General features: G+C 33.9%; 1 protein-coding gene across 3 annotated transcripts in view; it reads left to right on the forward strand.

The window, feature by feature from the left end:
* LOC106876957 (sodium- and chloride-dependent taurine transporter) overlaps nucleotides 1-25,988 on the forward strand; it is an 88,438-nt gene that overhangs the window by 36,619 nt on the left and 25,831 nt on the right. For all 3 annotated transcript variants that reach the window (XM_014925737.3, XM_089365444.1, XM_014925729.3), the window contains exons 2-10: nucleotides 10,043-10,292; nucleotides 11,689-11,820; nucleotides 11,974-12,298; nucleotides 12,501-12,633; nucleotides 14,153-14,287; nucleotides 14,410-14,513; nucleotides 17,616-17,740; nucleotides 17,930-18,042; nucleotides 20,564-20,701. In XM_014925737.3, the coding sequence (XP_014781223.1) occupies nucleotides 10,058-10,292; nucleotides 11,689-11,820; nucleotides 11,974-12,298; nucleotides 12,501-12,633; nucleotides 14,153-14,287; nucleotides 14,410-14,513; nucleotides 17,616-17,740; nucleotides 17,930-18,042; nucleotides 20,564-20,701 (1,440 nt within the window). In that variant the 5' untranslated portion in view covers nucleotides 10,043-10,057. The remainder of the gene's footprint in view (nucleotides 1-10,042; nucleotides 10,293-11,688; nucleotides 11,821-11,973; nucleotides 12,299-12,500; nucleotides 12,634-14,152; nucleotides 14,288-14,409; nucleotides 14,514-17,615; nucleotides 17,741-17,929; nucleotides 18,043-20,563; nucleotides 20,702-25,988) is intronic.

The raw sequence follows: 25,988 nt of genomic DNA on the forward strand, positions 1-25,988 counted from the left end.
CACACAGTTCTCTAAAAACAAACACCCAAATTTATTGTATCATCATCTTATGTAATTTTCAAAATTATGAATGTAACTTGTTTTGCTTAGATCTCAATCCCTCCCCTTATGCCTCATCATTCCATATCTTCTCTCTCATTTATGTAGATATTAATATTTCAATAGTATAAACATATATACACAAGTCTGTGTGTATGTGTGTTAGTTAGTGAGTGTGCATACACTTCTTAACCACACAAGCATGGTTATGTGGGAAAGAAATATATTTCACAACCATTCTGTTTCAGGTTCATTCCCACTGTGTGGCATCTTGGGTGTAGCTTTGGGCAAACTGAAACTTTATGAATGGATATAGCAAACAAACTGATAGAGGTTTGTTGTATGCATGCATATTCATGCACACTGGCTATTGGGTCTGTTTGTTTACATTAATGCTCCTCTGACAAATCAAGGGCTACAAACGACTTTGTTGTCATTTCTCCTGTCAACAAATTGTCTGCTGGCTTTGCACCCTCAAAGAGCTGTGAACTGTGAGGTCTTGTGTACTTGAAAAACAGGTATGAGTGAGCAGCATGGAGGGTATTCGGGTGTAAGACAATGCCTCTGTACAATGGAAACTGAAAGAAGCCTGTCATATATATCTGTGTGTTGTCTTTTTGCCTTTAACATGACATGACACTTGTAGATAAGCATCACTGTCTTACAAGTGGTATGATTTGTTTCAAATCTTCCATAAAAACATGTCTGGTCATGTAAAAATATTACCTTACATGGACACAGATGAGGGTTAGCAACAGGAAGAGAGCATCCAGTCAGAGAAAAATTAGCCTCAACAAATTGTCTGACCCATGTGAACTTGGAAAAGTGGGCATTTCCCAAGTCAAATGCTTGTTCTTGTAAAGACTGAGCAGAAAAACCTAATTGGGTTTATTCAAATGCTTATAGTGTATTTAATTGTGATTAGACTGTTGTGAAAATTGGTATTATCCTAAAAAGGCAAACTCATTTGTACTATAAATAATAAATAAAAGAACATACAGTAATAAATAAAAGATGTTTGTAATGAATTAAATGCACTTATTAGCAGACTTTAACATGCAAACGAAAATGTTTGTCCCTTGACATTTTTGCACCTTTCTCATGAAATTTACAGGTAAGCTGAGTTACTTCCTTCATAAACAACATGCCCTGTTTACAGATGATAGTTTTGGTAAAAAATAAACTCTAAAAAGTTCAGCAATACATGCATTGATTTTTTTATAGCAAATGTTCTAGAATGTAAATAAATGAAGAAGGAATTAAATTTTTTCTCCTTCAGATTAGAGAGTTCATTATTTGCTTTAAAACATGTTAACTAGAGTGCTTTTCATTGGAGCAGTCTACAACTGACAATTATATGCTGTGTCGGGCGTATTCATGTCCTACTAGCCGTTAAGAGTTAATAAATGTTTTGAATGATAAAAGCAATAGTTTTTATCTGTGGATTCACAGAAATGGAATGGGAAGTTATAATAATAATCCTATTTATTATATCCACTTACATTATTAAATTGATGATGTTAAATAAGTTTAGTTGTTTTCAGGTTATTTAAGTTATGCTGAATTAAGTCCTGATTAATTGGCTTAATGTCTTTAGCATAGAAGCTTAATGAAAGTACGTTTATGAAACTACCTACACAAATAACATTCTTGTTTTGTTAGATCTTTGCTAGCAAGAATGTTGTGATTTGATATATCTAGATAAAAATGTACACCTTTTGAAGAGGTGTGTATATTCAATTTGAATATGCACACTTTGAAAGGTGTGTATGTTCAATTTGAGTTCTTGGCTTTCACTAAAATATACACAGATATCTCAAAAGTAATTTGACACCATTTTAAAAAATATTTATTCCTAGAAACCAAATAATGTCATTTGATGCATCTAAATACTTAATCTAGTATTTAGTAGACATGCCTTGCGCAGTTTTTAGCAATTTAACCCATTTGGGCAGCCTACTAATGAGGAGTGTCTACACAGATAAAAACAGTATAATGGGGGGGGGGGTATCTATTTACTCATATTATATGCTTGTGTAGAAGGAACCATTGGGCATTAATGCTTTCCATTAATTTTCATTTGTGTTTAGTTGCACATGTGTTTCTTTTAAACCTTTATATGTTCTCTTAGTTGAGTGATAATGATGTAGCTGATGTTGAGTTTGAACAACTATACGTTCATCTCCACATGTGTGAGGCCTGTTATCAGAATCTTCCCAAACCAGACCTGCAGAAAAATAAAAGTACACTAGTACTCAAATAAACAATGTACTTCATATGTTATTTATATTTCCACTAGCTGGCCCGTACCGTCAAAAGTGTATGGCTAATTGTAGTATTTTATATATAAATGAAGTACATAATAATTCACACACACACACACACACACACACGACTCCCTTTTACATACACACACATATGCTCACACAGAGTTGAAATGCTGTTTGATCCCCCCCTCCCATAGAATTTCCATCATCCCACTACCAAGTTTGCCATCACCCCTTTCTTCCTTGTTCATCTATCACCCCTTCCTTTCTCACTTTCTCATTCATATGTTGTAACAGAGAAATGTACACAAGAGTATTATTATAGTAGATGCTATCTCCTCAGAGTAGTCATTTTGAGAATGTACACAGCAGTCCCAGTGTGCACATCTTGCATGTCTCAGAAACAGTTTCTGAAGAAGATTCTAGTATCTTTGTAGCTTTGAGCAAGTGCATTATGATAATATGATACTGACAGTATCACTGGGCTATTTCCCAAATTATTATTATCAGCTCTTTGTCATGAAGCATGGAGTTTATTTATTTAAAATTGAGAAAAGTATATCTTCAGTTCACAAACAAATGTATAATATATTCCTGTAGTCAAATACAAATATTTCTGCTCTTGTTAAAACCAACAATAAGGATAACATTTATTTTGTCAATAGAACAAGTTTCCTTTTAATTGTAATATTTTTGTACAACAAAAAATGTTCCATCATAATGAGGCGATGTGTCAAAACAATTATATTTACATGACACATGATGTTGGATAGGTTAGTGTAATGCTGGTAGGAATGTTTTGAGGGTAATAGGACAAAGTAGTTGTTTTATTTTATTTCATAGATTCTTTTTTATAAGTAAACATTTATAGTTAGTGTTCCATAGAGAATGTGTCATAAGAGAATGGGGCCTTTTATATTCTCTTCACCTTTCTAATGTCATCTGTTTAGACAAGTATGTATGTGCTTGAATACAAACATTAATCATGTGTGTGTATGTGTATACATGGTCATATGTATGTATGTATGTATATACTCTGGTGACTCTTCACTGCTATATTGCCCTCTAGGTAACATTTGGTGTATTTAAGAAGTCCAAAAACCCAACCCAATTTTGTGTTCAATCCTACCTCACAGAACCTTGGGCAAGTGTCTCCTGTCATACGTCATACTTCCAAGCCAACCAGTGTCTTATGAGCGAACTTTGGTAGACAGAAACTGTGTGGAAGGCAGTGAACTGGCCGAAATGCTTAGCGATATTTTGTTTGCCGTTATGTTCTGAATTCTGCCGAGGTTGACTTTGCCTTTCATCCTCCTTTCAGGGTCGATAAATTAAGTACCAGTTACACACTGAGGTCGATGTAATCAACCTAATCCCTTTGTCTGTCCTTGTTTGTCCCCTCTATGTTTAGCTCCCTGTGGGCAATAAAGAAATAAGAAACTGTGTGGAAGTTCATCAATTGTGTGTATATGTGTGTAACATCATCATCATTTTACATCCGCTTTCTATGCTAGCAAGGGTGTATTTGTATGTGTACATGCTTAGGTTTGCAACTGGTGTAGATTTGTTTATATTCCTGCAAATTAGCAGTTTTTACAGTCAGTTTGACCAAGTTACAACCCATCAATGTTACGTTCCAGCTGGCTCACTCTAAGCACTGAAAACAATTGAAAGAATACTCACACACACACTACTTTCCATGCTGGCATGGGTTGGACAAATGTCAGCACTTATTCAGAATTATTGCCCTTGAAAATATGCTGTGGGTCTATGTCTTGCTCATACATATTATTCTTAGCCCTCTGACTGGCTCCCTTGCCAGTGGTATGTAAAAAGCACTATCCGGATGTGGTCAATACCAGTGTCACCTGACTGGCTCCTGTGCCGGTTGCATGTAAAAAGCACCCACTATACTCTCGGAGTGTTTGGAGTTAGGAAGGGCATCCAGCTGTAGAAACCAAGCCATAATCAGACTGGAACTTGGTATGGCTCTCTGGCTTATCAGTTCCAGTCAAACTGTCCAACCCATGCCAGCATGGAAAGCGAATGTTATACGATGATGATGATGATGGTTTCTACAGCTATATACCACCTGCCTTACACTAATTACTTTGAGGACCTCTGTGTTATAGGAATGCAAATATAGATCTGCACTTAGTTTCTCTCTGAGGCACAGATCTAGACTGTGGCTGACAAAACGTGTGTGTGCACATATGTATATATTCAGTAGTGAAGGTGCATGGCTAAGTGGACATGTATTTGACTCGTAACCATAAGGTTGTGCGTTTGATATCCGGCAGTATGTTGTGTCCTTGAGCAAATCACTCCACTCACCTGGCGAAAATGTGTAATACCTGTATTTCAGGGTATGTTGTGTGTCTGTGGAGTGCTCAGCCACTTGCATGTTAATTTCACGAGCCGGCTGTTCTGATGATTAAATCAACTGAAACACTTGTCATTGTAACCAATGGAATGCCTGTGTGTTTGTGTATTGATACTACACACATCATCATTATCATTATGTCTACCTCAATGGATTGAACTTGTGTCATTTTAAGTCATCTCTAATCTGTAGCTTTTGTCTTACCATCATTTTATCTTTAAAATGGTTTCTATGGACCCTCCCCCCTTCCATCGCCAACCACTTTACTGAATATGTATTGGGTGCATTTTATCGTGGCATAAAAGTCTCCTTTGCTCAAGATGATATGAGTGAGAAGGTGTCGAGAAGAAAGAGCAATGACAGAAGAATCAGGGTGGATGAGTGAAGGTTGCAAGGGTGTGAAAGTGGAAACAGTGGGAGATGTAAGAGGGTGTAAATGGGAAGGGAGAATGAGGAATAGCAATAGACTTGGAAATGGATAATGGCACAAGTTGTTGAAGGATGTCAGTTGCAAGTGGCTCAATTACAACAAGCTGATGATAGAGTGTATTGGGTACTGCCTTCTTTGGTTATACTGTCAGAATAACATCAGAGAGAGATTGTTGTGGGAAAATGATTGATGAAGAGTTGAGTGTAAGAGAGATAAGTGATAGGGAGTTAAGAGAGTAAGAAAGACAGGGAGGGGGAGTTAGACTTGACAAGGAGTTATTGGGCAAAAGATCTAAACGTGTATGTGTGCATCACTAAAACTCGAGAACTACCCAACCGATTTCATTCAGATTTTACACGTGCATTACTTAGAGACCATAGAGTGTCATGGACCAAAAAATTTTCAACTTTTTGCCTAATGCGAGCCCTGGAACAGTCTCTTAGACTGTTTCGTTATTATGTGTCAAAAGTGAAACAATAACATCTTTATTGTAATGTGATATAATATTGTTTCGCTTTTATTATTTCACTTTTAATAGTTTTGTTTTTATTCTAATATGATAACACTAAGACCATCTTATTTTACACATTTGTTATTCAATTAGCAGTTAATAATTATCATAACAGTTGCAACGGTGCAAGGTATTTACAGTTACATATTAACCCTTAAATTAACATTTAATACGTGCTTAATCTATATATATATATAAAATTCTTTGTCTCTCTGTCTGTAATCACAACAAGGTACATATATGTACGTGTGTGTGTGTGTATATATATACACACACACACACACACACACACACACACACACACACACACACACACACACACACACACACATATATACACACTATAGTCTCAGACCAGCTAAACCCTTATAAGTGGATTTCGTACATGGAAACTGAGACTCGTGTGTATATTTGTTTGTATTTGTACCCCCACCATCACTTGGCAACCAATGTTGCTGTGTTTACGTCCCCGTAACTTAGCGATTTGGCAAGAGACACCGATAGAATAAGTACCAGGCTTACAAAAAATAGATCCTGGGGTCAATTGTTCGACTAAAGGTGGTGCTCCAGCATGGCCGCAGTCACATGACTGAAACAAAAGAATAAAAAACTATGCCATTTTAATCCCGGACAATGCCGGGTATGTCTGCTAGTGTATATAGATAAACGTGTGTGTGTGTGTATTAATATTGATATTAATATTCAACAGCAGCAACTGAGTGACTCATGTTGGCACTTATCACCAAACACAAAGCTCTCAGCCCTTAAGTCACTCAGTGCTTCTGCACCTCTTTCCTGTGTGTGTGCGTCTCTTTGTGTTTGTCACCACCACTGCTAAACAACTGCTGTTGGTTTGCTTATGTCCCTCTAACTTAGCAATTCAGCAAGAGACCCAATAGAATGAATACCAGGCTTAAAAAATAACTACTGGTGTCAAGTCAAGTAAAAAAAAAAATGAAAGATAAATATACTCTCATCTTGGTCTCTTGCTCAATATGTCCTTCCCACCCCCTTGTTCTGTCCTACCTTTCCTTGCCCCCCACCACCGCCCATCTATATCTTTAATCTATTCTCTCCCTCTCTTTTCTCTATTCTTTCTTCTTTCATTTCAAACTTCCTCTTCTTTTTCCGTCTATTTCTCTTTCTCTTTTTCACTCTCTCTCTTCTTTCCTCTTTCCTTTCATTTCAGATTTCCTCCTTTTTTCTCCCATCCATCTTTCTGCTTCTCTACTTCTTCCCCGTCTCCTATCACCTTTCTTTGCCCTTCCTACTATTACACTGCATTAAACAATCGCTTCTTTTATGACCCCCCCCCCTGTCTCTTTATATTTTCTCCTACAGCCTCCTTATCCATCCCCCCACTTCACTGACTGCTTCATTTCCATGACTAATACCTTGCTTAGTCAACAGGCATATGCATTTATATATTTTTAAATGATTAAATTATAGTCGGATGAAAGTGGAATGTGTGTGCGCATGCATGAGTGTTGTGTGTGTGTGTGTGTGATCATCATTAAATGCCTATATTCTATGCTGGTATGGGTTGGACTGAAAATTATGGAATGCTTCACAAAATTGTGTATCATCTTTGCTCAAGGCCATGACTGTGTATGTGTGTGTGTGTGTGTGTGTGTGTGTATATATATATATATATATTCAAAGAACAAACAATTAGAAAATGGGCTGGGGGAGAAAAAAACAAGCGTGAGGATGTGTACAAGAAATATATTAATTTGATGCTCAGTGAGAGGAGAGAGTTGTTAATGTTTCAAGCATTGCTCTTTGTCGGAAAGAGGGAAAATCCCCAACAATCCATGTGCGGTTACATTTCAGGTATATGTGTGTGTGTTTGTGTGTATGCGTGCATGTGTATAGCCTTATTTCAACATCGTGTGATGGTTGTAAACAAGCAACATTGTTATACAAGCGATGTGGTTCGTTTTTGGTCTTCCATGAAAAGCATGTCTGGCCATGGGAAAATATTACTTTGCTTGAAATCTGGTAAGGTTTGGTAACAGGAAGGACATCTGGCCATAGAATATCTGTCCCAGCAAATTGTGCCTGACCTCATGTAAAGCAAGAAAAGTAGACATTAAATAATGATGATATATACACATATGTATATATAGGCATAAAATATGTCAAACGTATTCTGCATTTCTTTTAATATATACATATGTGTATGTGTATATATATATATATATATATGTAATATGTGTGTGTGTATCTTTGTCTTGACACCATGTGGTTGCTGTAAATGAGCATCATCATCATCCTCATCATCATAGAAGAGCCTATGTTCTTCATTTCCAGTCTTCCATTAGAGAAATATTACCTTGTTCGGTTGTTCTGTGAATTAGCACCAAAATTGCTGTGCTGCTTATATCTTTTCCCCATGTGGCTTCAGGATCTCAAAAATGAAATTTTGTCAAGAGAAAAATCTGTGGAAATCCTTAAGGTACATGGGATGGCCTAAAAAATTCAATGTGTAGAACAAAAATATGCTGTAGTATTTAGCTCCATCTTAGTTACGTCTCAAGGAGATTAACGAAATATATACCAGACTGAGTTTTGATGTTGATACAGTCAGCCGAAGCCCTTGAAAGTAATGGAACCAAAATAGCTGCAGCACTTTGCCTTATATGTTTATTTGTGTGTATGCATTGAATGTATGTGTGTCTGTGTGTGTGCGTGCATGTGTGTAATATGCATATGTTAGAAAGGTCATGCTTGATATGCAGAAAAGGATAGAAAGAAATTCTATATGGCTGAACCAATGTAGATATAGAAGAGCTACAGTGGGTGACATGTAGGCTAATGGAAAAGTTAGAATTCATATGTGGCAGATGTCCAAGGTGCATTAAGAACACTCATGTAACAGATACTCGTTAATGTCAGGATGACTCCCTAGAAGTAGTTGATAGGTTCTGTTAACTGGTTGACCTAATTAGCGATGGCAGTAGATGTAATGAAAGAGAGCCTGAGTAAGAATGGGATGGAGTAAGTTCGGGGAAAACTATTTCTGGCAACAAAGGGTTTCTTTCTCAGAATCAAGGGCCAATTAATTGTATGATGATGGCTGTATATAAAAATTTAACACTGCAGCATAGCAAAGACATGGTCCTTCAATCCAGAGAAACTCTGAAGCCTGGAAAGACTGAAGTAGATAGGTATAGGCGTGGCTGTGTTGTAAGAAGTTTGCTTCCCAACCACATGGTTCCAGGTTCAGTCCCACTGCATGGACTCTTGGGCAGGGTCTTCTACTATAGCCCTGGGCTGATCAAAGCCTAGTGAATGGATTTGGTACATGGAAGCCCATCATATATATATATATATATATGTATGTATGTATACACACGCATGCATGCACATATATGTTTGTGTGTATATGTATTTGTCTGGACAGCGTCTGTCAAACCGTCCGACCTATGCCAGCATGGAAAACAGATGTGTTGATGACTTTCTACCTTTAGAACACCTTACCCTTCACTGCCCCTGGCACTATCTTTTTATTCACTGTAGTATACGACTCTTAACATGGATAGTACTGGATCCCTCCTTATTCATGACCACTCACCCACCCACATACTATCCTTATCACTCTGCCATTCTCCTCTCTTCTCTTTCTCCCTCGTCACACTGTCTTTTAAAACATGGGATCTATGACTGCCCAAGAAGCATTCGCCTTCTTGACACCAAAGTAGTTGCTTTCACTGACTTTAGACATTGCTTTTCCTCTTCCCTTACTCCTCACACTACTCTTTCTCTCTCTCTCTCTCTCTCTGCTTCTTACTTCAGCTTCTCTCACCATTCCACCTTAACTCAGTTTCTGTTATCACACTCTCTTTCATTCTCCCACTTAAAGTAATTGAAGTTCTTCAGTCATTCAAGGTACAGAGTAACCTCACTGGGGCCAAGTACTCTGATAGAATGCACCTAGTTGTAAAGTGGTTGGTAAATGGCTTCCAACTACAGAAATTATGCCATAACTAAGATTTAGTCGCCCAAACTCATTTTAGAAGATTGTAAGGCTGAATAGGGACGACTCTGAGCATGACAATGCTACCAACTCATGCCTGCATGGAAAACGGATGTACAACAATAGTACAAACATTGTAGTTATGTATAAATAAGTCACATACAATATGACCAGAGAGAGTCTGTGTGTGGTTGTTCAGCCTGCTAGTAACAGCAATCTAACCTCTCTTAAATCACACCATACTGAAGGAAAAATGAGTTACATTATGCCTCTGAAAAGGAAATGATGGTCATTGTGATCATATAACCCCCATCTTTTTTTTTTTGTTTTTTTGTTTTTTTGTTCAAGTAGAAATGATGTGAAATAAAACTTAGTCGTTCATGATTCATTATTGTTAATTATTTAAACTCATTGACATTGTTTCTTTTTACAGATTACATCAATTGAAATGACTCTGACAACTGAATTTACAGATGTGCCTACTGTGACAATGTCAGCAGTAAGCAATGGTTCATCATCAACAGATGACTCCAGTATAACAATCAGTGATGAGTCAGGATCGAAAATCAAGAAGAGGGAAACATGGGGAAGAAAACTTGATTTTCTTCTCGCTTGTATTGGTTTCTCTGTTGGTTTAGGCAACGTTTGGCGTTTTCCTTTTCTTTGTTACAAAAATGGTGGGGGTGAGTATTCATAATATTTTCTCAGATTTTCTATGAAAAAATAACTCACTCGAATTTTCTTTTTTCTTCTGTTTTTTTTTTTTTGCCTCCCTTGAAAACCTGAAGAAATACTACACTACTCCATTTACTTTAGTCAACTTAGCTATAAGATCCTTAGGCAATACATTCCACTCTACTTGCTTTACCCATCTACACTACTTAATGCAGTCAATTCTATTTTCATTTCTTAAGCAAGGCTCAGTTTATTTACTGGATATTTATAACACTCTCTGCTCTATTTGTCCAATCAAGTTATCTGTTAATTACACACAAAACATGTAATAATGTTTTCAAATTATTCACATAGTAGTAAAAAAAAGAAATTGTCATTATTGCAATACTTTTTTCCACTTTAGATTATCTCACTGTTTTCTTGTATTTTTAAACTTAAAACATTAAATCTTTTTTAATTACTGTACGAATGTATTATTTTTAAAAATCAGAACCAAATGCTGTCATGAATCCTTTGAATATCATAATCTGTTGTTCAAAAAGCCTATTTATTGTTTATATCTAATAGAAATTAGCTAAGGCGGTGAGCTGGCAGAAACGTTAGCACGCTGGCCGAAATGCTTAGCGGTGTTTCGTCTGCTGCTACGTTCTAAGTTCAAATTCCGCCGAGGTTGACTTTGCCTTTCATCTTTTCGGGGTCGATTAAATAAGTACCAGTTACGCACTGGGGGTCAATATAATCGACTTGTCCCCTCTGTGAGTAGCCCCTTGTGGGCAGTAAAGAAATAAGAAACTAGGTGATGCCATCCAGAGATCTACATTTGTGTGGCTTAAAAATACAGGAATCTCTCATTCTATGGAAGAGATGTACTCCTAAAGATGTTGTAACATGAAATTTTTCTATGTGAAACTTTCTGTGGACTTCTTTGTTTGATGGAAATCAACTGGAAAAATAGATTTCATGTTAGATTTTCAGGAACCCATCACTTCTGTAATGTGTGGATGTTCCTATAATGACAATTAATACAGAATTAACAAATAAGATACTCAAAACTTTGCAAACACTCTAATGAGTTGGTCAAGCTAGAATAGAATAGAATGTTATTCCAAACAGAAAATGTTAACACACACATCAGAAAGTATAGATTCCTTAAAATATAACCCTTATTCAAATAGGCTGTAAATATTTATTAGTTTCTCATAAGTAACCCTATCATATCTGGAGTTAATGGAAGATGACACTGGTACATAATGTAGTTAATGATGTTCAGGATTGTGGTTGTTGAAAAGTTTGTAATGTTAAGATTTATTGAACACCAAAAATACCTTGATGCCTGAAATTTATTTTATGTGAGAGGAAATCACTTTTAAATATGTTTTGACCATAATTTGATATTTGTTGTAGGTGCTTTTCTTATTCCCTACTTGTTGGCTGTGATACTGGGTGGTGTTCCAGTTTTTTTCCTGGAAGTATCTCTGGGACAATTTATGTCTGAAGGTGGTGTTGGAGCGTGGAAAATTTGTCCATTATTTCAAGGTATATATCATCATCATTATATATATTGTCTGCTTGTGTGTTTTGCTTCATTTCCACTTAAATGTGAAAATAAATTCTCTTGTAATTTCTATGTTTACACTTTTGACCATTATTTCATTAGCTCAAAATTAATTCTTATTATCTTATTTTCAGGAATCGGCTATGCTTGCTCTATGATTGTGTTCTTCCTCGACTGTAACTATAACATCATTTTGACATGGTCCTTTTATTATCTGTTCTCATCATTTACATCTGTCCTTCCTTGGTCTTCCTGCGGCCATGAGTGGAATTCAGAAAATTGTACTGAGATTGACTTTTACCGCAACGCAAGTTTAAATGCATTGAACAGTTCATTTGGGATAGATGACATGAATTTGCTGCAGTTTAATGAAACGACTAATTACATTGAACGACCCATTACTCAACTAAGAAATTACACGAGGCCAATAGTAATGGATCCTATTACAGAATTTTGGGAGTAAGTCCTTGTGTTTATTTATTTTGGACAAAATATTAAATTTTGTTTTATTATCTTATTAGAAGGAAATAAAGAAATAAAATTTATTATAGGTAATTGTGTATGGTAAAACATATTCATTACTAATGATGAAAAGAAGATTGAGTAATGATTAAAAAAAAATTATTTGTCCATTTGATTTTCATAATTGATCTTGTTTTAGGCGCAAAGTACTGAACATATCTGATGGTGTGGAACATCCTGGAACTATTAAATGGGACCTGGCTTTGTGTTTATTGCTTGCATGGATTGTGGTTTATTTTTGTATATGGAAAGGAATAAAAAGTTCTGGCAAAGTAAGTTTAATTTTTTTTCTTTCTACTTTTAAAATATATTTATGTGTGTGTGTATATATATATATGAGTAAATTGTCACCATTTTATATTTTTAATTTCATGCATGCACGTTGTTTTTGATTTTGTCAACTACACAGTGTAGTAGGGTCAGTTGGGCACCATCTGTGAGAAAAACACTATGACACAATCCACTCTGCCAGTGATTACGAAGGTACAGCAGTTTGGAAAACTCACTCTGATCATTCTGATAAGAAAGAACTCCTGAATTTCTTGGTGAGATCCAGGCCATGGTTGACAATGATCCCTCCAAGTCAATCAGGTCCATTGCCAGGGACATGGAAGTGTCTCAGTTTCTTATCAGGCAGGTAGTACATGAAAACATTCAGTATTCCTCATACAAGATGAGAAAGGGCCAATTTTTATCCCAAGCCATCAAGGACAGGAGGAAAGACTATGCTACAAATCTTCTGAACAAATTCAAGCATCCTCTCCAACCGAACATGCTTTGGTTTTTTTTCACACAAGAAACATTTCTGCCAGGATCAGATGATGAACACACAGAACAACCGTTGGCTTGCTGTGTACCCAAAACATTGTACCAAGAATGATAGAAATCAAACATCCAGTCAACATCATGGTGTTTGGAATGATCACTAGTTATGGTGACGTTATGCCTCCATTCATCTTCCCACATGGCCTCAGACTCAACATGGAGGCCTACATCAAATGTTTAGAGGGGGTAGTGCTGCCCTAGGTGAAGTGGGTGGCTGCTGGAAGACCCTATGTCTGGCATCAGGACTCTGCACCATGCCACACAAGCAGGAGAACCCAGTCGTGGCTGTCAGACAATTTCTGTGAACACATCACCCCTAACATCTGGCCACTTACCTTCTCTGACTGCAACACCCTTGATTATTATGCGTGGGGCACAGTTGAGTGAGAGACCACCAAACTCAAAGATGAACTGAAGGCAAGGATTATGGCAGCATTCACCAACTTAAACAAGGAGCCCATCCAGAATTGCAAGAGATTCCAAAGTCATCTGAAGGCCATCGTTGAAGCCGATGGCAATTTTATTCAATAAATTTACTCTTTAGTATTTCAAGATATTTCTATGTAATTTTGGTAAATATATCTGTTAAAATGAGATGTCAATGTTATTTTCATTTTTTGCATAATTTAGACAACAATTTATTTATTCACTGCACACACACACACTTTTTAAAATTTTGATATGTGTGTTGTGCTTTGAAAATGTTATTTTACCAATAAAAATGCCTACACTGATTGTGTTTCCCTTTTTATTGTTATTAGTCAACTAAAATAAATGTATGTGTATATTTATATATATATACACATACACACACACACACACACTGGAAATAATTATAAATGATTAAACATACTAAACTTGAATCTAATGAGCCATCAACTCCAGTTATATTATTTATTCAGTGTTAATTATTCGTGTAACTTTTATTGATAGTATAATCTATTATTTATATTTCTTCTCTTTCAGGTTATGTATTTTACTGCAACTAGTCCCTACATTCTAATGCTTGTCCTTTTAATACGTGGGGTTACATTGGATGGTGCTGTTGATGGTTTAAAGTATTATTTAATTCCTGATTGGAGCAAACTTTTAAATAGACAGGTAAATTAGCTATTTTAACTGCCAACTATTCACTTATAACAGTTGTTTATGGATTTTTAATTTTGTGTTATGTAACAAAAATGAAAAATATAATCTATATAGAACATTTGTTTCTTTTTCAGGTGTGGGTCGATGCTGGTACTCAAATTTTTTTCTCTTATTCTATAAGTTTGGGTACATTGACCGCTCTTGGAAGTTATAACAAATTTCATCATAATTCATATAAGTAAGTATTAAAATTCTAATTTAGTTGCATCTGTTACTAAACTAAAGTGAAAAAAGAAACTATGTCCTTTTATGTTTAAGGCACATTATCAAAGTTAGTAGAAATATTTGTCAAAAAATTTTGACAATTGGAGCGAAAATATCCTTTTCATAGATAACTTTATATGCTTATATTTTCTGCCCTGAAAACCAAATAGCACCCAAATTAACAAAAATTCATTCAGTTTTGTGATGATTTTTATAAACTAAGTTTACTAATCAAGGCAAAGTCCTAGCATGGCTGTAGTCCAATAACTGAAATAAGTAAAACGGTGAAAGAAGGACAATCAGTACAAATAGATGTTTGAAAAATAATTTACAGTAAGTAAATAGTCATGCACATTAACAGTTAAATATAAATAAGAATGATGAATAGTTGTGTAGATTATCTTGGTAATGATTTCTGATATATTATTTAAAGTATTGGGTCGTTCCATAAATAATGTGGGTTTTTTTATACTTCTTTTATTTTTCAAAATTAAAGCAAAGTTCTTTTTTAATCTAAAATATACTCTCTTTCATCTTCTACAATGCTCTTCCGTCTATGTGACAGGCTTGCAAGGCCCCTTTCCAAAATTCACTTGTCTATGATGAAAAATAATCCTTCAGTACTCGTCTACAGAACTCATATTTTTCCCGTCCAAATGATTTGGGAGACAGTGGAATAAATGATAATCAGATAAGGCAATGTCTGGCGAACATGGTGGTGGGTGGGGCATCATTTCCCATTCAAACTGTTTCAACTTTTTGAATGTCGTCCTTGCTGTATATGGCCATGTATTATCCTGATGGAAGAACACCTCATCTTGTAAAAAAAATGGTCATTTTCCTTCTAGCCACTCAAGCTGTTCGGAGTAGATCTCCTTTGTTATCACTTGGTTTGGGTCTGAAAGTTCAAAGTGGACTAAACGTTTCATATCCCACCAAACAGATAATAACACCTTACATAGGTGAAGACCTTCTTTAGCCTGGGGTGCCAGTGTTTTTCCTTTCCCTACCCACTGTCTTTGGCACTTGAGATTTTTATAAAGAACCCATTTCTCGTCACCAGTCACTATTCAGTGCAAAAAGGGTTCATTCATGGGACATGACAGCAAAGAAGAGCACACATTCACTCTCTGCATGTGATTAGATTTGGAATGTTGGTGAGGACCCAAATTGCTGACTTTTCCAGTGGCACACAGGTGTCAATGGATGGTTGAATGGTTGAACTTCTCTGCTAGTGCCTCAACAGTTACAATGGATTTTGTTCCAACAGGGTTTGCAAGATGTCCTCATCAAACTCAACAGATCTTCCAGGACGAAGCTCATCTTCTAGGCTCTAGTTTCTGGATCAGAATTTCTAGAACCACTGTTGACACTGGCTTACACTTGTCTGATCCCCATATACTGCGTTGTTGCCTTTATTGAACTCATAAAGCAAAATATGCTGAATATGCTCCTTTGTCGCTTCCATTACAGCTTTGAAAAAATAACTTGAAAATTGAACTGCACTCTTCAAAACTTGCACTAAGAATAAGTTTATGGTACTACCTGTTTTTTATAGCAAGTTGATGCAGGTGGTTTATCTCATCCCCCTCTAACTTAGTTCATGCAATTGAAAAAATCACATTATTTATGGAATGACCCAATAATTTGTAAGGCCATTATTTCATGAGAAAATGAAAGCAATTGTTTAAGAAGGGTTTCAGTACAATCCTACAAATGACCCCTACCTTGAATTTAGATTTGAATGTTTAAAGTGTTACTGCTAGAACAACATTCATCACTGATCTGTTATATTGACTCACAATTTAAATATTGGAAATGTCCTACGTTCCAAAACCTCCCACAGAAATAGTTAAATTCTGGGGGAAAAAAATATAAATAAATCAAATTCAAGATCAAAATCAAAATGGAAATTGTAGTTGTGACCGATGCCAGTGCCACCTGACTGGCACCTGTGCTAGTTATATGAAATAAGCACCATTCAAACATGGGTCGATGCCTGTGCCAGTGGCATGTAGAAAGCACCATTTAAGCGTGGTCGATGCCAGTGGCACGTAAAAGACACCCACTCGGAGTGGTTGGCGTTAGGAAGGGCATTCAGCTGTAGAAACTTTGCCAGATCAGATTGGAGCCTGATGCAGCCTTCTGGCTTTCCAGTCCTCCATCAAACCATCCAGCCCATGCCAACATGGAAAACAGATGTTAAACAACAATGATGATGATCGGCCACAGAAACCCAGATATACTGAGGATTCTGCAGTATAAATTTACATATATTAGCCAGAAAAATCCACGATGTACTGAGTGTGTGATAGGTGAACCATGATGTACTGAGTGGGCAATAGGTGAGTCACGATGTAGTGAGGGATTACTGTATATTATTTCTTTGTTCTTGAGTCAACGATCAGTGGAAGTATTGTTCAGTCAAACATTATTTCTTGGAAGTCATTGATCATCAGTTTCCATATGCTTTTTCTTTTTTTCTTCCCCGTCTCTATTTGAACTATTTCAATAGATTCAGTGTACTTTGCAAAGCAGAGATCCTCTAACCTTGCAATGTAGCTAAATTTAAAAAGTCTCATAAATTTCTACATTATTTTTATATCTGAAATCTATTCTCATATGGAATCATACTTTTTTAAGCAGCGATATTTATTTTGATTTTAATGTTTACTGTTAAAGCCAAGTTGGTCCCCACCCCACATCAAATTGAAATCTTCTATTCACACTGATGCATTATAGCAACTTTCCTTTGTTCCTTAAATCGATGATCATTAGAAGTATTGTTCAATCAGCCAGCATTTCTTGGAAATTATAGATCATCTGTACATATTAGGAAAAACAGAATCTCTTTGCACTGCTCAGTGGAAATTAGTGTTCTATTATAATCAATCTTTTCATTTAGATGTCTTCTAATATTTATGAACTCGGTTCTTATGTGTAGTTTCTCATAAAATTTGTTTATAGATTTCTTTCTTTTTTGAACAAATTCTAGTTGTTGGAATTTTTTTTTTTTTTTAAACTCCTAATGATGAAAGTCGTATTGTTAATAATGCAAATATTTTCTTTCATTCAGGGACAGTATACTGTTTGCTATAGCTAACACTTTTACCAGTTTTCTTGCTGGATTTGTCATTTTCTCTGTGCTTGGTTTTATGGCTAAAAGACAAGGTTTAACAATTGATGAAGTAGCTGAATCAGGTAAGACGAGTTTTTCAGAATCTTAAGATTAATTATTGTGTTAGAAAATTAAAACATACTTACTTTTCCTCAAGATCATTTTCATTTTATTATTTTTCAACATTTTTACATAACTTTTTTTCTATTTTGACATGAAAATATTGAGGTAAACATTTTATATTGAATAATTTATCCTCTTTTTTTTTTAAGGTCCGGGTCTTGCATTTATTGCTTACCCAGAAGCTGTTTCACAAATGCCAGTCGCTCCATTATGGTCTATAGTATTTTTTGTAATGATCATTTTGCTTGGATTAGACAGCCAGGTGAGACAACAGTTTTCTAGACTTTATTAATCAATTACTCATATAAACAAATGCAGATGAGGGCCTTTTATTTTTGTGTATATTTGTATTAAGACATTTTAAAATAATGGATTCTTTAAAAATCTATTTTTGTTTAATTTTTTTCCTTTGTATGCTTATGTATCTTCATGTATTTCTGTGTTTCAATAGACATGTGTGTGTGTGTGTGTATGTACACACACACACACATGAAGCCTATATATGGTAAAAATAATATTGAATAGTTCAGTAATGAACTGTATGCATATCACATTGAATTGTACAAAATTCACACTGAGATACTGTCAAATAAAACTTATCAAATTGCACAAGTAACACAAACAAAGGCTTTGTTCAAAGTGTAAGGGTAAGGAGTGTAAACTGAAGAGAGGTAGTTGATCAAAACACCTGGCTAACTTATATTTTCTGTAAGCTAAGTATTATGTTTCTAAGTGTGTGATGTGTAATATATATATCATACACAAATATGCTAGAATTTATGAATTTTCTTAAACACATGCACACATCTATAATATATACATTGTCCAACCTATGCCAGCATGGACAGAAAACAATTATTTATGTGTGTGTGTGTGTACAGGATCACACACACAATATGACCATAATGCAAAATTAATTTTTCCCAGATTTTCATGTTACAATAAAATATTTCCTGTGGATATTTTTTTTAAAAAACCCCAAAAACTGAAGCATCACAACTACTTTTGTGCATGAAAATAATTTCTAAATTTACACAGTACAGTACATATACATAAAAGTATTTGAAAAGAAACACTTACATGACACTGTTGTTTTGACATACAACATATGTAACTACAGACATTGCTATAATGCTGGTATTATTATTGTTGTTACTAGTTACTTATTCAAAAGTTGGTGGGTTGGTACCATTCGTCTTATTAGTTTTGGCATTGGTGATGAAGGTGGTCATATTGTTATTATAAGTTGTATTGTTGTTTTTTAGTCTTAAGAAACCCTAACTCTTTTCGACCTAAATTCAAAGACATTTCATCTTTTAGAATATACTAGGGTACCACATTATCCCATGGGGTTTTTTAAATTATTATTCTAGATGGAGTTGCTACTCTTGTTCATATTGTTGTTGTTGGTGGGTTAAAAATAGCAGTGGTTGTTGTATTGGTTGAGTTGGTGCTGATGATAATGATAGTGGTGAAGATGGACATATATATATATATATACACACACATTGAGAGAGGAGGAGGAGAGCGAGATGCACATGTGTGTGTGCGTTATATATATATTACAAACACACATACACTCATACATATATGAGGATTGTCTGAAAGTAATGTGATAGAGGGCATAGCATTTTTTATTATTATTGAATGATATTGGTCATTCAAATTTCACAAGTCGATGGAATACCTCTTCTGCTACACAAAAGTACTACTCAACATAGTCTTCATTGCATTTGTACCAACTTTTGAATTCCTTTTGAAAAAAATTGAGGTTTATTCTGTTTTAGCCACTTTTTCACAACCACTTTCATCTCAACTGCATCATCCCAAAGTTGTTCTCCAAGTTCCATGGCTTTCTACAATATATCCATGTTAAGTAAGATATACAGATTGCTATTCTGAACTAATTCTGTTTTTGTCATTAATAATGAATTTTTACCCAACCTGCCAGCTAATTGAAACATGTTAATCATTGTTTTTATATATCAGTAAAGAGTAAATTTGTCAAAACATTCTGTTTCTCATGAATGCTTGCTGCTGCTGATATGCAAATATGCAGAAATCTAGGTTTAGCAGTTCTTCTGCCAGTGTTATCAATATACTTCAGTGCTTTTCAGTACAATATGTCTATATGAGAGGCTTTCCTGGGATAAAAACTGAAGTTGTGTGGTTTTCTACAGTATATTCATGTTAAAGTAAGATATGCAGAATGCTATGTGTATACATGTATATATATAACACACGCATACACACATATCCATGCTTCCCATACACACTAACATATTGTTCATGTTTATGATCATGTACATGCTCAAAATTTATTTAGAAATGCAAATGATAAATTTTTTGTTTTCATCCAATACCATTAGCTACACAGTCTCTGGGAGGTTTTTTAGCTATGGTTGGTGGATGACTAATTTGTATGATATCTGGATTATTTATTTGTTTTAAGGAATATAAAAATATTTAATTCTTATCTAAAATAATGAAGTTCTTTCCTCTATGCATTTTTATTCATTTAATTGACAGCTAATCACTTGAGGACTAGGGAGAGACCAAAGTGAGTTGTAAGGAGGTAGAGTTTGTTGTTCACTTTGTTGTTTATTGTTTCTATGTATTGTTTCAAAGTTGTTTTACTTAGATATCAACTAAACATTATATTAATCATATTGAGTTCTTTTACCAATGTTAACCATGTTATTATATGAAGTGAAACTAATCGTTTCTTTATTTTATGTGTTTAAAGTGGTCATTAAAAAACATGTACAATTATTTCATTCCAGTTTGTTGGTGTCGAAGGGTTTATTACGACTGTAGTTGATCGTTGGCCCCAACATTTAAGACGTGGCTATCGCCGAGAGATTTTAATCGGATTTGTTTGTCTTCTGGCATTTGCAGTTGGCTTAACTATGGTTACTAATGTAAGTAATAGAATAACATTCTTTAAATTTTTTATACATTGTTTTGAAAAGTTGAAAAGAAAATTATAAATGATCAACAAAATGTATTCTTAATATACTAATTAAAAAAGAATTTGTTTCTTCAACAGCTTATTTAAAAGCATTTTCAAGATTGATGCAATTAAATTACAAAACTTAATTATATTGTAAGAATTATAAAGTAACAATTTTAAAATTAAAAAATGCCAGTTTGTATGTATCTAATTGAACAGCATATTTTCAATCAACCTGGGAAATAAGCTAGTTATCATGCAATTAGTTATCTTACATTATAATGTATCAATGTAGAACTGAACATTTTTGTATCAGTTTTAGGTTTTTGTTCCACTGAGTGAAATATTCTGAAGCTGTAAGATTATTTTCTCTTTATAACAGAATTTGACTTACCAACTTAATTAGATGTCTCATCTCTTAAATTGTTAATGAATCAGACTAATTCCACCTTTATTTCAATGAAATAAACCAAAGATAGTCCTAAAACTTTCGTTTCAAATGAGAAATCAGATAGAATAATAATTTTACTAATTTGCTATTTTGAATATTCTGATAATTCTAATTACCATCAATATATTATGAAACATTTAAAGAATGCATTTAACTCAGTAAATCATATTGTGAAAACAACCACTGATGTATATTGAAATATATTTTACTTTCATTTCATATCTTCACAAGTAATGGTTCTTAATATATGATTTTAAGAACCATTATTACTTATATAACTAACTTCTATCACAAATACCCTCAAATTTAGCAGTTTTCACTATTATACTCTAACATCTAGAAACAATAACATGCTTTGAAGTTAAAAATAAATTTACTTAAAAAAAGCAATTACTTATGAGAATCAACACCATTCCAAATAAGAGGTACTTTTTATAGAATAACTAATTAAGTGTCTTTTGCCATTATAGCTACTTTTCCCTTTTAGTAAAATATTATTATCATAAAAATAGTTTGTAAATTCAATTAAACTATACTCAAGATTTAGTTGCAATCAATTCAATTATGCCAATACAGTATTATGTTTTGTAACCAAATGAGTATGTATAAAAAAAATACAAAACTCATTACAAAAATATATTTCTTTCTTGTATTTATAAGAATAATACTTAAATATACTATTTCATTGAAGCAAAAAAATAATGGATGCTTAGACAATTGAAGAAAAAACAGAAACAACTCTTGTGATACACAAGAGTTGAACTGTTAAATTGGACCTTAAACCATTTTATGTATAAAAATTGAAAAGAAAGTCAAGAAAAATAATTTCTTATTAAAATTTGGATTCTTGACTCATCAGAAAGAAAATTCAAATAATGGCAGATGTTGTTTTCAATCTGACCATAACAAAAGAAAAACCCTCTCACCCTCTCAAATGTCTTAGGATGTTTGACAATTGAACCTGATTCGTAAAACGTTTTAAAGTATTTCAGCAACATTTTGTAAACTGCCAGCAGACATATTGAAAATGAAATGCCAGGTTTTTTTGTTTTTTCTTTCTAAACCTGACATCGAGAAAATGTCTCATGAACTTTTATGTAAATTGATCATTACTTCATTGATCTTTACCTCATTTTTAAAGCTACTGAATGGAATCCTTGTTGGTGGTTTAACAGTTTGTGCATTAATTTAGAGAGAGGGGGGCTGCTTGATGCCCCCTCAGGAATACAAAAGACTCAAGGAGGGATACAAAGAAGGATTAGAGTAGCTTCATGCAATGTATATTTTAACCTTTTGTAAGTTACATATTGGCACAAAATAGACTTGGGGATGGTGTTGGGAGAAGGAGAGAGAATTTATCCAACACATTCATTTGTAATTATAGAAATGAATAATAGACACTGAAACGGACATAAATGATTTGGTCCTGAAAAGTGTTCAGAGCTGTAAAATTATTTAGCCCTGATAAAGGAAGGAATTTTTGACCAATTTGCTTTGGGCTGGAGATGCTATTTGGACAGCTGATAGAAAAAACTACTTATAATCCTTAGACCAAATGAAACATTTTGGAGATTTCCATTATAGAATTTTTAGAGAATGATATTGCATTAAGATAGTTTCAGAAAGATTGAAGTGGCTAAAGATTATGCTACCAAGTTCTAGTTGTAAGATTTGGGTGAACGGGTAGAAACTTCCTTACAATTGCTTGGGGCTTTCTTTTCTTTTTTTTTTTTCTTGCCTTAGAATACATAACTTTTAAAAATAATATTTAGAGCTTGAAGGTGTGACGCCTGTGTCCACATCACAGTAGCACAACTAATAGCAAATGTTTCAAGGAACTTTTAACCAGTTCCAGAATCAAATGAGGGTATTGTATTTCGAAATGGTGTTACCTTTAGTATGTGATAATTGTGGAATATAGCTTAAACAATCATTTTAAAATTTATTCAAGGACTGTGCTGGTAACAGAAATATTGGTTTATAATTTGTTAATTTTAACTAGTAGCAGAATACTTTAAATTTGTAGACAGCTAGGGCAAGATATCTCAATTTGTTTAGTTAATTATTCTAAAATGAATTCATGCAAACTGTATAAGTATAGACTGGGACAGCCACTGAATGCCACACAAAAAAAAAAACCACACAAAGAAATACTGCATGACAAAATGTACAGAATGGTGCATGTACTTTTGAGTCACTCTCCTATCAAATGTTCAGTGGGCTACCTCCATGTTACAGGTATTCTCAAACAGGGCAGCAGAAGCAACTCATTAGCAACAAATGAAAAAAATACATATTTATATGAATGCCAGTTGCAATTTTTTTCTCTTTTTTTCTTATACAAATATGTTCAAATATTTAATCATTTTCACTGAGGAAATGAAATTGCATTTACAGTATTGAGTTGGATGTACTTTCTGTCTCATTAATTTTTTCCTAATGTTATCAGTTATAGATAGAAACTGTTAATTAGAAGCAGATATTGCAAAATTAATGTGAAAAATCAATAAAGTTGAGTAGTTATAGAGAATCTAACTATTTCAACTCTATGTGGATGAAAAAAGTTGGAAAAAAAGAAACTAATATGGGAAGATAAGCATACTCTGTTGCTAAATATAGAAAAAATGTTTAAGTTATTGATGGTCTATTAAAGAGAGCATCAGTAATCTTTTGGAAAATACTTGGCAGTTATTTAGATCTATTTCTACCAAGATTTAAATTTTTGTAAGTCTTCATCATTTCTGAACAGAAATTGCTAAGTAATTAACTGTTTGAATAATAGTATTTAAATAATGAAGAATCTTATCATATTCGGATATTTAAAGTTCTCATGGCATGTAAACATCTTGCACTTAGTTTATCAATGTGATAACCAATAATTTAGTGGGTCATAAAAATACTACTTTTTCAAGTCCATCAATATCTGTTCAGAAAAGTTATAACATGGATAGTTTTCAAAACTATATCATTGTCAATGATGGCTGAGTCAAACTTTAAATTAAGAAAGCTGTCGTCTTGAAACAAAAATTCCATCATTGGTATGTTCTTTTCTTAGTATTACTAGTTTGTTTTTCTATCTGCTACATTTGAAGTATATCAAATATGCTCCAAACATTCTACATGTGTAATGATATAAACTTCAGCAAGTTGATGCTCAAAGCAGTTCACCCTTTCATTCTTCTCCATGATATGATATAAAACATTTCCCTCTGATCATTTGAGGGTACCAGGCAACCAATATTTCTAATTTGATTTTTCCAGTGATTTGTGCCAAGGCTTATATATTGATATATTGAATTTTTTTTGTGTAGATTTTAACAAATCACCAATCACATGATATTGGTTCAATATATCTTACAATGAATGATCACTTATAAAGGACTTTGTGTGAGTGTGTGTTTGTATGTATGTATGTATGTATGTATGTATATATATATATATATATATATATATATATATTTATATATTGATTTCAAATTTTGGCACAAAGCCAGCAATTTCAGAGAAGGGGCTAAGTCATTTGCATTGCCCCCAGTGCTCAACTGGTATATATTCTATCAACCCCAGAAGGATGAAAGGCAAAGTTGACCTCAGCAGAATTTGAACTCAGAACATAGAGACAGATGAAATGTTATCAAGCATTTTGTCTGGCATATTAGCGATTCTGCCAGCTCACAGCCTTATATATATTTATATAGTAAGTGACACACCTAAGGAGCCCTTAGATTCAGGACTCTGAGTTATTATACAGCAACTCAATAATTATTGCATGCAGTAAATATACCCAAGATTGCAAAAGCTGTAGAAATGCAGCAATTATTGAGTTGCTGTACAGTAACTCAGAATCCTGAATGGAAGTGCTCCATACCTGTGTCATGTGATACATTTATTCCTCTATTTCCAACGATATTGAGGTCTAATTCTTTTGTTGTTACACATGGTTTGGTGATACACACACATACACAGGCACACATACAAACACTCATACACATATATGTTTATACTTCTATGTATAATTTTATATATTGAAGGATGATAGCTCTGGTGAATATCAGTATAGTTTCTGTGGTAAATTGTGTTTCTGTATCTGTATAAGCCTCTGATCTCAATCCCTTGTGACAAATAATCTACAAAAGTTTTTGTTGTCTTGTAATATAACAGCAAATTCTTGTAATGAAATCATAAATTGTAATTAAATACAATAGTTTTAAATTTTGATAAACTTAAGAATTGTGGAAAGTGAAATATGTGTTGTACCAAATAGGGTGTACTTTAGGCAATATTTCTAAATTATTCAAATTGAATAATTTTATAAACTTTGGAGGGAACATGGAATAGTTCTTTTTAGGAACAGTGGTTCTCAAAGTATGTAAAGCTATCAATAATGGTTTCAAACCCAGAAGAGCCTTTTCAACTCAATATTTACATGGCTTTGTGACAAAATTTAAAACTATTATTTATAGCCTTATTTACTTCAAGATCAACTGTTCCAAAAAAGAATTATTTAAATATACTTTAAAGAAAAGTACCTTCAAAATCCAAACTTTTAGTATAAATCTTAAAAACTTTCATTTGTATTTATTTAGTAAGTAGCTTAATCTGAGTTCATGTGTTGAAACTGCAACAATTAAATTGTAGATGTTTTAGCCTTTTCAAGAATACAAAAATTGTTATATTTTGTATATTTCTAAAGGTGTCAAAAGTTCATCTGTTACCTTGTCACTGGCACAGTTAGTTCCACTGCAATTGTATATCAATTAACAAGTTTTCACAAACTTGTTTTTTATTTCATTTTATCTATAAT

Source organism: Octopus bimaculoides, chromosome Z (assembly GCF_046866305.1).
Source record: "Octopus bimaculoides isolate indiv1 chromosome Z, ASM4686630v1, whole genome shotgun sequence".
NCBI lineage: Eukaryota > Metazoa > Mollusca > Cephalopoda > Octopoda > Octopodidae > Octopus > Octopus bimaculoides.